The 13,384-nt window shown below is 36.5% G+C and overlaps 1 protein-coding gene across 1 annotated transcript in view; it reads left to right on the top strand.

Annotated features, from left to right (window-relative positions):
• The window catches only part of ZMYM2 (zinc finger MYM-type containing 2), a 119,719-nt gene extending 107,598 nt beyond the window's left edge, over nt 1–12,121 (top strand). Inside the window, exon 23 of the mRNA XM_072795829.1 lies at nt 9,397–12,121. Within this exon, the coding sequence (XP_072651930.1) occupies nt 9,397–9,439 (43 nt within the window). The 3' untranslated portion in view covers nt 9,440–12,121. The remainder of the gene's footprint in view (nt 1–9,396) is intronic.
• Nucleotides 12,122–13,384: the final 1,263 nt, after the last annotated feature.

Here is a 13,384-nt window from a genome sequence, read left to right as displayed (position 1 = left end):
TTTAAAATATATACTACAAAAATTTTCCTCATACTTACCTTTTTCCGGAAGTACTTCAAGCACTTTTCCTATAAATGCATATTGTTGATTAAAAGGCGGTTAATCCTAACCATCTTTTATTCTTCAAAGTGGTGCTATATTCCATCAAGCAATAATGTTTGCCCCAAATGTCACTTAATGTTTATTCTACCAAATACCATACATTCTGCCATGGTACTACTATTAAGCACCTTGTCTTGCTATTTACATTTCCTTTATTGTACAGTTTAGCTTTTCTAAACAAATGTCTACATAATTTTGATCTTAACATGATTGAGGATTTAGAGCTCTTGTTTTTGTCTTGAATGCAATCCAAGGATTGATTAACTTGACTCTCAGGGGGAAAAGAAAAAAAAACTTTATAAGAATTGTCTGTTCTGTGAAACTTATTTCACCTAGAATACATTTATTGCATTGGTTCCTGAATGTCCTTAATTTGTGTGGTCGTAGCTGACTGCTGACAAAGAGGACAGTTAAATGGTAGCAGTTTCTTTTTGCTTCCAAGTGATTTCTGATGATAGCATCCTGTAAATATAACTTTATTGTCTTTAGATGTCTATTGGAGATGCTATATTTTTTGTTCTGAAGATTTTGCCATTTAAAATGAATCAGAGTTTTTATTCATACTGAGAAGGGTGATTTTCCCATGCAAATTGAATCTTCATTAACACAATTTTTGGGTTTTAAACTGTATTAGGTAATATAAGACATTAAAGGATTTTTCTAGGCAAGAAGTTCAACTTTTTTTTTTCTTTTTTGGCCATAAAAAGACTTCTATTAAAAAAAAAAACAAAAAAATACTTCTATTACACAAGTTGTTACCAGTGTGTTAAACATAACTGAGATAGGGAGAAGATGCATATTGTACTGCGCATTCAAACTTTTGTCACTGTTTTTCTCATGGACTTTCCCTATGTCCTGGCCAATTTGGAGTGGGGTAACTCATTTTTGGGACAATTTGAAAATGGGATAACGTGCTTATGCATAGTATTAAGGATTACAGTAATGGAGAAGTCCTAAAACTGCGAATTTTTGGTTTGTACTACTCTTATGTGGGTTCATTGAATCCGAGATCTTAAATATTTTGCAGTCTTAAATCACTATAAAAATTTACACTTATTTTGCCAGTTATTTCCAAAATGTACTGTTATACATATGTCACTTAATGTTCTAAGTTAACACTGACTGTAGGATAATGTCCTTGTTCCCCTCATACAAAATAGTCATGAAAGTGTACGTGAAAATATTTTTAAAGAATAAATTTCTTTAACTAAATTATAATACTTTTGGATTTCCCCCCTTAATAAGCCCCTTGCTCATTTTTAGAGAAATTCTTTGATTCAGTTAGTCCATTTTACTGTGTTCTTAGGAGTGGACCCTTTGTAATGCTGTTTTCCAGTGTTAAGTTTTTTTTGTTGTTTTTGGGTTTATCATACTTGAAAATAATACTAACAAAAATCTGATATATTTAGAAGTTGATGTCCAGAACAGGTTAACTGCATCAGTCTGGGTCTGAGAATAGAAACATCTAAAGTGTGGTGTCTCAATTTGTATTATTTTTTTTTTTTTCTTAGAAGCTAGATGATAGAGGGACTCCCAAAATAAGTTACTGTGATTCCTTGCCTTATAAGGAACCGGACAAAAGAAAGTTGTTTCTTAAAATCTGGGCAGATAGTGTCTTAAGTAATTATTGAATTAAGCTCATGAATTTAGGCCTTTTGAGAAAAAAGAACCAAAGAGAAACTAAGATTTAATCTGTAAATACAGAATTAGACATAGAACCAAAGAGAGGGTCACAGACCATTTGTGTCTACCGTTGGAGATCTTTCTATCATTGAAGGAAGGCAGGTGTAAATCCTAATTGAGTATATTTTATTTTCTGTTGTAGTACAGTGGAAAGAAAAATTACAGCTCTTTCTGGGACTTCCAACCACGTACTTTATTCTGTTTGGGCCTTGATTTCTAGATCTGTAAAATGAATTGATTTCTGATTCTGGAATTTCAAATTAAGCACAGTTGATACTAGGCTTAAGAGGCTTAGTAGTAAATCCTACAGATTTATGTGTGAAGCCTTATGATTTATTTTAGACACATTTTCTTGGAAAGGGGAAAGATCTTTCCTAAAATAGCCTTAACACAGAAAGTATTAGTCCTGGTTTTTTATAAGTCCTATTCAGATAACTCCTCAGAAGTAAATTCAGCACATGAAAATTTATTATTATAAAACTTAACAGCCTGTCTTTGTTACATATTTCCTCTGTGCCAAAGAACTGTTGCTAACCATGGTAGTTAAGGAGGAAGAGAAAAAGATTAAGAAGACAAAAGTGTTGCAGTTACGGGCTGTAAACAAGATATACTGTTCTATGTACATTTAACTACTAGAGAACATCGGATATATTCATGATAGTTTACAACAGAGAAGATGGTGTATACTCATAAATACCCTAAAAGGCTTTTTGGTCTAGAGTAGGTTTCACAGAATTGCCACCACCTGTTGATTATATAAAATATTAGATTCCTATAACCTGGCTTATAATGCTTTTAGCTCCATTAAAAATGGTCAGTGGCACAATTTCTGACTCTTGATGGCTCCCTTTTGATGGCATCAGATTCATCTCTGGCTTTCAGACTGACCCATTACAAGAGTAATTAAAAATAGCACCCAAAGGGGGGCACCTAGGTGGCTCAGTCAGTTATGTGTCTGCCTTTGGCTCAGGTCCTGGGGTAGAGCCCCATGTTAGCGGGGAGCAGGGAGCCTGCTTCTCTCTCTCTCTCTCAAATAAGTAAAAAAAAAAAAAAAAAAAATCAGCCAAAGAGGTAGGTAGCTTAGAGTACCCTCATCATGCATCCCAGAGGATTCTAAAAGGCATTAAACTAACATTGAATCAAGGTGAGTAATTCAACTTCTGGGTTATATAGTATGGATGGAACATACAAGGTGCAATATATTAAAGATATTTTTAAAGACTTTATACACTAAGAATTTTTTTCGTAGTAAATGCTTTTGAAGATAGAACCTCTCAAATATTTTCTAAATCATGGGTGTACTATTCTTAACACTATAAGAAAGATTAAACCTTTCCATTTGGATTATGTATTTGTAGTTCTAAATTGATGTCAGCAGATGGCAATAGTCTACAGCACAGCGTGCTACTATGAGTAAATAATGATCTTGATCAGAAACCCTTGGGAGATTTAGAATTCAGAATTTTCAAAAAATATATATGCTTGAGGGATGACTGGGTGGCTTAGTGGTTGAGCATCTGCCTTTGGCTCAGGTTGTGATCTGGGGGTCCTGGGATCGAGTCCTGTGTCGAGCTCCCCGTGGGGAGCCTGCTTCTCCCTCTACCTGTCTCTGCTTTTCTCTATGTCTCTCATGAATAAATAAATAAAATCTATCTATACATACATACATACATACATACATACATACATATGTGCCTGTAGTTTACATAATACCTTCGCATTGGGGCTTGGGGCAGTCCTTACGCAGCAGTAAGTCAGATATCCATAGTAACTGGAATAAACTGTACAGCTATATAGAAAGCTTTACATAGTTAAGGTCAGTTTTTGTCACAAACAGGAAAAAGTAGATTTTGAGACTTGGATCTTAGAATTTCTAACAAGGAACTGCAGACCTGTAAATAAAAGTAATGTCCTATCTAGTATTTTCCTTCTAATAAAATATCTATTATTTTTTCTCTTTTTGCTTAGTTGTGATAGAGGTAACTGAAGATTTTTTAATAAAATATATATTAGATTTAAAGAAAAAATGCAAGGAGTGCTTAGGCATAAATATAAATGGCACTTCTTAAAATCATTTTTGAATTGTGAAACTTAAAAATAACTACTTTTACTTTCCATTTGCATCTGTATTTGTAGCATAATTCTGTAGAGGTATGATACACATATGAATAGCTGCAGTCATATCATGAAGCCAGTCATTTATTCATTCAACAGATATTTGGGTGATTATTCTTTCAGGCACATTAAGCCAGGTACTGAGAACACAACAGAATGTAAGACCCAGCCCCTCCTCCCAAAGACTTGGTCTAGTTGGGGAGAAATATGATCATGTGATGGAATGTCAGAGTAAGTTCGGGTCTCAGGCCTTATTGAGAGCAATCACTTGTATTAGAAAGCAAACTAATATTGTCAAGTTTTTTTTTTATCAATATCCTACTCTTAGCTCATCTCTTTAATTCCTGACTGCGGTTCCAGATTTCTGCATTACTCTATTTTCCACTCTGGAAAGGGAGAGGTGCCAATTACTTTTAGGGTGCAGAAATAGATTCAAATTGAAAAATAGCAGTGAACATCTACCACATTGAAAGCTCTCAAAGGTTATTAGTGTTTTTTAATTGTTTTTATTTATTTTTAACAATTTTATTTATTCATGAGAGACACAGAGGCAGAGAGTAGCAGGCTCCATGCAGGGAGCCTGACGTAGGACTCGATTCCCAAACTCTGGGCCATGTCCTAAGCCAAAGCTGAAGGCAGACGCTCAACAACTGAGCCACCCAGGTTTCCCATCAATTCAGTTTTTAATCACTATGCTACAACAATATATTTCATTAGAATGTAAGCTCATAAAAAAAATAGATTAGAATGTAAGCTTATGAAGTAGGGAGGTTCCCTCCCCCGCCCCCCGCTATATCCCTAGCTCCCAGCAAAGTTTGTGGCATTTGCTAGTTAATGTTGAATGAATTTATGACTGTAAGTACTTAGAAATTCAGTAACTTTTAAAATAAAGGAGCCGTTCAAATAGGACCTATGATTCGTGAAGTCACAATTTTTGGTGTCCCTTTGAACACTTGTGTTTCTATGGGTGTGTCTTCAGTTTACTCAGCATATACCATGAATTTCTATAACCTTCCCAGTTAAGAGGGCCAAGGGGATTGGTATATAGGGCTAGATTTGTAGTAGTGTTCAAAATATAGACACTTAAAAATCACGAAATTTATTGTTAAAATGCAGATTTCTGACCTGTCCCCTGGAGATTGATTTAGTAAGATTGACAGTGGGTTACAGAGCTGCATTTTTTAATGCCTGGGTTAAAAACCCAAAGATCTACAATAAAAAAGTTGGCCCCTCCAAATTTTAAAAAATGGAATTGAGTAGGATAGAACACAATAAAGGTGTTTTCCTCATGAAAGTTGTTTTATATTTGGGTATTGGATGACAAATATAAAATACATTTCTTACGGTTTTTAGTCAAATGTTTGAAAGCCCTCCTCTAGGAAACTGCATCTATGGAAGGATTTACTGATAACTGGAGCCTTCCATTTTGTTTTCGAATGTCACTTAATTTTATCTACACAGTTTCAGAGTCGTGAGCTATGGAGGCACATGCTTTTTATTTTGCCATAAATAAGTAGCTAGGTAAATTTAATGTGGATTATCTGAGATAGACTTATTTCTCTGTTTTCTATAAATTTGAGGCTTTTTGTGTGTGTGTAAAGGGGAATAAGATCAATAGTTATTGGAGTACTTTTTGTTTGATAACCCATAAGGTTTGTTGGTATTATCTACAAAGATCAATAAAGCCTAGGGCCACACAGACAATGCTGGAACTGTGATCCAAATTAAGGTCTATATGGGAAAGTTCATGTGTGCTGCTTAACCTTTTTGCTGTCCATTTACTGTTAACAGACATGAAAGTAGGTAATCCTTTCAGTCAATCCCCGTCATCCATGAACTGCTTTTCAATGATATAACATGTTTATTAGTAAGCATACACCAAGACAAACATTAATAGGTGAGTATGCAGCAAAATTTTGGAAGACAGAAGGCAGATAGCTAAATGGAGATGGGCTTAGCAGAGCCAATAATAGCCACAACTAGAGCACTTAACTCTGCCAGCCCTCATCTGCATATCTGCAGCAGGATGTACCAAAGAGAGAGAGACCGAGACCGACACAACCATGACCAATGCTGCTCTAGTCCATTCATTGTCTCACTCTCCTCGATTACTATTTCCTACCTTTTCCTCTCGTCTCAAAACTCTAACACTTCCCCATCCTTAAGCTTAGGAGTCAACAAACTTTCTGGAAAGTACCAGAGAGTCCATATTTTGGGCAACATGGAAGTTATGTAGATACTTAAATTTTCACAAATTTATTGACAATTCAAAATGTAATAATTGAGTGGAACTTCTAACGTCTATTGAGAAGGATGCCTTTTGGGGGAGTATCCTTTTGCTTAATTGGTATTTCAAGTTAACATCAAGATCAATTGCAAATGTTCATCTGTTAGATTTTGCACATTTCATCTTTGAAAGTATATTTTTAAATATGTGTTGCCAAATACTGGTATCAATCCATGACTGATTTTGATCAAGCATATTCATCACATAGAAGGCATTTATACAGTTAGGTTCTTTTGATACTTGCCTTTTAGCATGTTATTATGTTGTAGGTTAATTACTTCTGACAATTTGATGGGATCTCTTCAGTTGCACAGTTATAAATGAATTTTGAAATAAGGAAATTTCCATTACACTTGCATTGATCTTTGAAACATACTGGTAGAACTATAGTTTGAACATGGAAGATATATCTATCTGCTGTAAATAGGTGTGGGAATGGAGATGCTTCTTTATTTTTTTATGTTTTATTTTTTTGGAGATGCTTCTTTTAACTACCAACAGCATGAGAATTGTAAGCAGCTTGATGTTACTAGTGATTCAAGCAACATTAGTTGTTGGGAATGACTGCAATATGTTTTTTTTTACTAAGCACTGTTTTGCCTTGTAATTTTAGGTTGAATTTATTAAGAACCCATTATGAAGCCTGCAACAAAAACCAATTTCTAAAGTTACTCTGTTCAATAATAGTGGTTGAATACGGTTCTTTTCATTCAATGTCAATGGCCCTGAACTCAGAACCTCACAATGCTACCTTAGTACTGCTAAGCCACTGGGACTGCTGTGTGATATGGCATGTCAGGATATTCAGCTTCTTAACCTGACCTACTCATGTCCACAAGAATGAATGAAATTAACCCTTGATACTACGGCTTAATTAACACATGATAGATTCAACTAAAAAGTACCTGCTGAGGAACAATACCATGAACAACGATGGGCTTTAAATATTTACATTTCAACTAAGACTTTTTATACGACATATATATTTTTGCCACCATTTCTTGCACACATCTTAGATTACTTTTTCATTTTTACTGAATTAGTGTTTTCTCAACTTTGAAAATATTCTTGCCTGTAGTTGTTAACAAACTGTTGAGACTAATTCTTCAGTCCCTTCTAATGACATTGACTCTTTGAAGACAGCTAAGCAGTACTGGTTAAAAATCTTTTGACTCATCAAGAGCTAAGATAAACCACTTAAAATCCTTTACCTTCTTTTTAAAGTTTTAAATGACTTAAAAGGCTAAGCTTATTTTATCTGGATACATTTCTTTGGTTGCTGCAATCAGATAAGATTTAGTTAGCTGTTGGTAAATGACTTGCTTGGCTAACAAACGAGCCACTTGGAACTTACTTGGTTGCAGCCTCATGTGAATGTTTTCATTTTTGTGAGGAAATTCTGCTGGACTGAGCTATTCCATTTCAACTTTTCTTATTTTTCTGACCATTGCTTTCCTCTGAATTGGAAATATTGTGATAAATTCTCAGTCTGGTAATGCTGTTCTTTTAGCATATCTATAATGTCGTTGAATAAAAAGACAATGCTACCTAGTTTGATAAGAATAATGTACATGCCACTGTGCTTTGGGAGTGTGACATTCAAGAGACATTTTATTTTGACATGGATTTGCAATGGTAAAAAGAAAAAAAACAATTAAATGATGGTGTATGGCAATATACATGGCACTTGAGACACTGTCATGACTAAGTCACTGAGTAGCAGCCCGAATCTAGTAGAGCACCACATACTACTCTGTTGCAACTAAACTGTGCCCTGATAATGCAGAAGCAGCCATAAAAATATGTAGATGAAAAGGCATGACTGCATTCCAATAAAACTTTATTTGTGGACACTGAAATTTTAATTTCATATAGTTTTCATGTGTCACTGAATATTTTAAAATTAATGTTCCAACCATTTAAAAATACAAAACCCATTCTTAGTATGTCATGCAAAAACAGACTGTGGGTAAGGCTTTGCCTGCATGTCTGGATAGGAAGAAAAGTCTGCAAATTTGTCAACCCTTGCTTAAATTGCTTACCTTGATTCCTAATTCAATGAAAATAATTAATGCAATGTTAAAGTAATCAAGAGACTTCCATCCCTCCCACCATCACCTTTACCCACCTAATGTATATGGATTGTTTCCATTAGAATGCAATTTCTTGTTGCTCCCATCTTGAAAAAAAAAAAAAAAAAGAAAGAAAGAAACGTCCTAATTTTACTTCCCTCCACCTCATTTCTCCGCTTCTCTTTGTAGCAGAATTCCTCATAATTTCTGTCCTCATGGTCTTTAATTTCTCGTCTCTTGTTTCCTCTTATTTAAGGTTTTTGTCCCCATCATTTCACTAATTGTGCTCACTAATGTCACCCGTGACCCTCTGTGTTGTTAAATCCAATGGCTAATTCTTAGCCATCATACTACTTAGTCTATCAGAAGCATTTAAAACTATAGATCACATCCTTTTTGAAATGCTTTTACAACTTAGTTTCCAGTATTCTACATTGTCCTGATTTTTCTCTGACTTCATATAGTCCTTGGTGTTTTTTGCTACTATCCTCCTTATTCTCTGGTCTCCTAAAGTTGGGTACCAGAGGTCAGTTCTTGGGCCTCTTTAACTTAATCCTTTGGGGTTCTTCTGTGGTCTCAATGGCTTTAAATGCCATTGATAAGCTAAAAATTCCAGTACATATATAAAATATATACCTCCAATCTGGAGAATAAGCGAATGACTTTATTTCGTTCTAGTGCTTTAACTGCTTTAGTTCAGTTAATACAACTACCCTGTAAGTCAGGACAGAAAACTTTTAAATAGTTAACTAATGGCTTTGTTCTCCTCTTAAGGTTTGTCATATGTTCTGTGAGTTGGGATTTTTGTAACCCTTTAAAAATGTAAAACCAATCTTAGTTCACAGGCCATACAAATACAGGCTGTGGGCCAGATTTCATTTGTGGATTATAGTGTGTTAACCCTTGCTGTAAGCTATTATACGGTACTTGTATCATTCCCATTTTACAGTTGGAGAAACTGAGGTACAAAGAGGCTAAATAACTTGTCCTAGCTCACCAGCTGGTAAGTGATGAAACTAGGGTACCAATAAGCAATCATGGCTCCAGACACTGTGTGCTTATTCACTACACTATAGTGAGTGAGTGAATATGTCTTCAGTAAGATAAGTTAACAAAAAGCTGGTGATTTATTTCCAGAACCTCCAAAAGTCTCAGGAATTGGGGGCACCAGATGCTCTGAAGATAGGATATAGAAGATTGTTTTAAAGTCTGGAAAAGAGGGGTGCTTGGCTGGGTCCATCAGAAGAGCATGCAACTCTTGATCTCGGGGTTGTGGGTTTGAGCCCATGTTGGGTGTAGAAATTACTAAAAACATAAATAAAAGTCTAAAAAGAAGCCATTTAGCCCTCTCCCCATTCTATGCAGCCTTTTCCTCTACCTGTAGAAGTCTGGAGGTTTAGAGGAGAGGGGACAGAAAGACCTGGGACTCAGGAACCAGACACAACTGAGGCAGGAGTGAAAGGCTTTTCTGGAAACAGGAGGATTAAAAGAACAAGTCCTGGCCCTTGGTGCCCGGGATGCTTGAGGCCAGGCTTCTAGCCCATTTGGCAGAAGATCTGAGGATTCCTCTTGGGAAACAACTAGCCCAAGACAAAAGACAGAGATACCTACAGCTGCTGACATCACAATCTGCACAGCGAACTTAGGGTGAACTCCAACAGGCAGGAAACTTACCCACACCCACAGAGGTCCCTTTTAGGTGTTTTGTACTTTTAAGAAAAATGGACTAGACATTTGAGGTAAGCTTCAGTGGAAGATGGAGATAAAAATAAAATAAAAAAGGAGGTGGAAGAAAAAGCCACAGTGTAAGAGGCAAAAAAAAAAAAAAAAAAAAAAAACCCTCAAAACCAAACCAACCAAAAAACAAAAAAGCCAAAAAGCTTAAGAAGTAATACACAAACACAGGAAGCAATCAGGCTATGAAAAGGGAATATTAAAGACTGGAAAATTTTTTAAAAATGCAATAGCAGAAAATTAAAAAAAAATGCAATAGCAGAAACAAAAAATTCAGTAGAAAAACTGGATAACAAGGTTGAGAAAAATTGCATAAAGCCGAGAAAAAAGATGAAAAGGGGCAAAGTATGAGAGAGGAAAATGTATTGCCTCTCAGTTCTATATCCACCCCTCTTTGTCCTGCTATGTGATCCCGGAGCCCCACTCCATAAACACTTCTTTTGCCAATGTCACAACGTCAAATCTTGTCAGTAGAGGGCGCTGGAGGACATTGCAAGAGGGCTGCCCTTGGATTTCAGGCTTTGGTTTTCTTGTTTTCAGGGCAAGACTGTCAGCACATCTTCAGTGGGCAGCTTCCCAAAGATTCAGCCTAGGGGATTTAACATCAAACAACTATAAGTTCCAGAAAGAGAACAGAGAAAGTACAGGGGTGGTAAATGGCAGAGATGTAATATGGGAAAATTTCCCAGATCCAGAGAACAGGATTACCCAGATTGAAAGGGCACAGCGTGCCCAGAATAATTCAGGCTCGGACCAAGACTCATCATTGTGAAATTTCAAAAATCTGGATAGGAAGAAAAGATCCCAAAGGCTTCCACGGAGGAAGAAAAAAAATTCAAGAAACAGATTACATGCAAAAGATAAGGAATCAGAATGTCATCAGGATTTTTAACAGCAGTGCTAGAAGTTAAAAAATAATGGTGCAATGCCTTTAAAATTCTGAGGAAAAATGAGTTTAGAATTCTATAGCTGGCTAAACTATCAGGTAGACTAAGGACATTTTCAGGATGCATATTCTCAGGAAGTTTACCTCTCTTAGGTAAAACTTTGTCAAGAAGTGACACTTCCACCAAAATGAGATTGTAAATGGAGAGGAAGATATGGATCCAGGAAATAGGAGATCCAACCCAGATGTGAGGCAATGAAGGGTAGTGAAGAGGGTTGCAGGGTCACTGTTTCATAAACATGGTATTACCTGTCTGCTCCACATTCACCCCTCTTTGCCCTACTTTGTGATATTGGAGCTGGACTCTATATAAATATTTCCTTTGGCGATGTTGCAACATCAAACCTTGTCTAATAAAGGGCACTGGTGGACCTTGCAAGAGGAAGGGGCATTTCTTGGATTTTGGAATTTGGTTTCCTCATTTTCACGCTAAGGCTGCCAACAGATTCTCAGTGGGCAGCTTCCCAGTGAGATTCCCTGGCACCTTAGTGGTGAGTACCTGGGTATCAGCCCAGCCTCGGCACATGATCGCACTTTTGTGCACAGCCACACCCTCTCCACCTTAGGGAGAGGGCTCTTCTGAACTGGCCCTTCTGTGGGCACTCTCGTCCATCCTAGAGATACTAGTTTCTCTGTGCACCTGATATATCTTTATTCTTTAGGGTTCTCTTTCAATCATTTTCCTAATTGCTAAGTTAATAATTCTTCCTGTTCAATTTTCTCTGTTCATATTACTGGTATGGCTTCTGTCTCCTGGCTGGACCCTGACTGACACGCATAATACAATAAACACTGAAATGTATTTTATCAAAATGTGTGATGTAGTTGTATTGGGGCTATGGTAGAGGGGAGATAGCTCTGTGGATACATGAAGGGTATGTGTAGTAGGAGAGCTAGCTCTTATGGTGGGGAATCAGCAGATTACATTAAAGCATTAAAAACTCAAGAAAAAAAAACTCAAGAAAATACACTACATTTAGAAAGATGGCTGGGCAGCCCGGTTGGCTCAGCGATTTAGTGCCGCCTTCAGCCCAGGACATAGTCCTGGATACCTGAGATCGAGTCCCATGTCGGGCTCCCTGCATGGAGCCTGCTTCTCTCTCTGCCTGTGTCTCTGCCTCTCTCTCTCTCTCTCTCTCTCTCATGAATGAATAAACTCTTAAAAAAAAAAAAAAAAAGAAAGATGGTTGAAATGACCAGAATAGCTAAATGACATGAAAGTTATTTCCTTTGGGGAGCAATAGGACAGGAAGCAGGAGACTGCTAGTTTTCATTATGTGCCTTTTAGTACTGCTTTATTTTTAAATTATTTAAATATATTACTTAAACATTTTAAATTTATTCACAGTAGTTAAAAGGTGGAAACTCCCCAAATGTCTATCAACAGATGAATAGATAAACAAAATGTGGAATCTGAAAAGAAAAAAAACTGACACTATAACATGGATGCACCCTGAAAACATTACAGTGAAATAAGCCAGACACAGAAGGATGACAATTATATGATTCCACTTGTATGGAGTCCCTAGAATAGGCAAATTCATAGAGACAGTAGAATGGTGGTTGCGGGAGCTGGGAGGAGAGGGGAATAGGAGATTATTGTCTAATGAGTACAGAGATTCAGTTTGGGAAGATGAAAAAGTTCTAGAAGTGGATAGTGGTGATGGTTCCGCATCTATGTGAATGTACTTAATGTCATTGAACTGTACATATAAAAATGATTAAAACAGTAAACTTTATGTAATGTCTATTTTATCACATTAAGAAAATTTAAATTTAATAAAGTTGATGCATTCAAGATATGAGTCTCTGATAGAAAGAACATTAATTCATGCCTGTTGACTTGAAATATAAACATCTCCGTGTAGATAATTACACATCCGCTTGGGAAGGAGATATTTTGGGAATTTTGTTATTTACCATGCCAAAGTTATCTATCTTGTCTTTGTCTTATGCATTAAGTGGCCATTACCTTGCTGCTTTTATCTCAGTCATTATTTCATTCCAAAGGAAAACATGCATATATATAAAAAAGCAGTTTTCAACTTGGCATTCCATGACTTGTTGAAGGGATGTTCCTACCTCATTCGAGGAGTATTCATGGACCTACTATGGTATCAGGCCTGAGAGGCACTGGGTAAACAAAGATGAATAGTATTTCCTCAAGATATTCCTCACAATGTAGAAGAACAGATAAAGAGAAAAAAGAGCCTGTGACATGATGTGAGAGGAGGCCAGGCAAAGCATTTCAGAGAGCTAAAAATGGGTCTTCCAGGGCAAATGAGATTTTGTCCTGGGGTCACGGCAACAAGGGTGACGTAGCCTAGTGGGCACGTCATGCCTGACACTGCCCAGCAGCTTTTTTTTTTTTTTTTTTTTTTTGCCCAGCAGCTTTTGAGGAGCTCTCCTTTACTCCTTCTTCCATATCTGTCATGACCATGGATT

This window comes from Canis lupus, chromosome 24 (assembly GCF_048164855.1).
Source record: "Canis lupus baileyi chromosome 24, mCanLup2.hap1, whole genome shotgun sequence".
NCBI classification, from domain to species: domain Eukaryota; kingdom Metazoa; phylum Chordata; class Mammalia; order Carnivora; family Canidae; genus Canis; species Canis lupus.
Note: the sequence above shows the minus strand (reverse complement) of the source record. Positions and strands in the feature narration are given on the sequence as shown.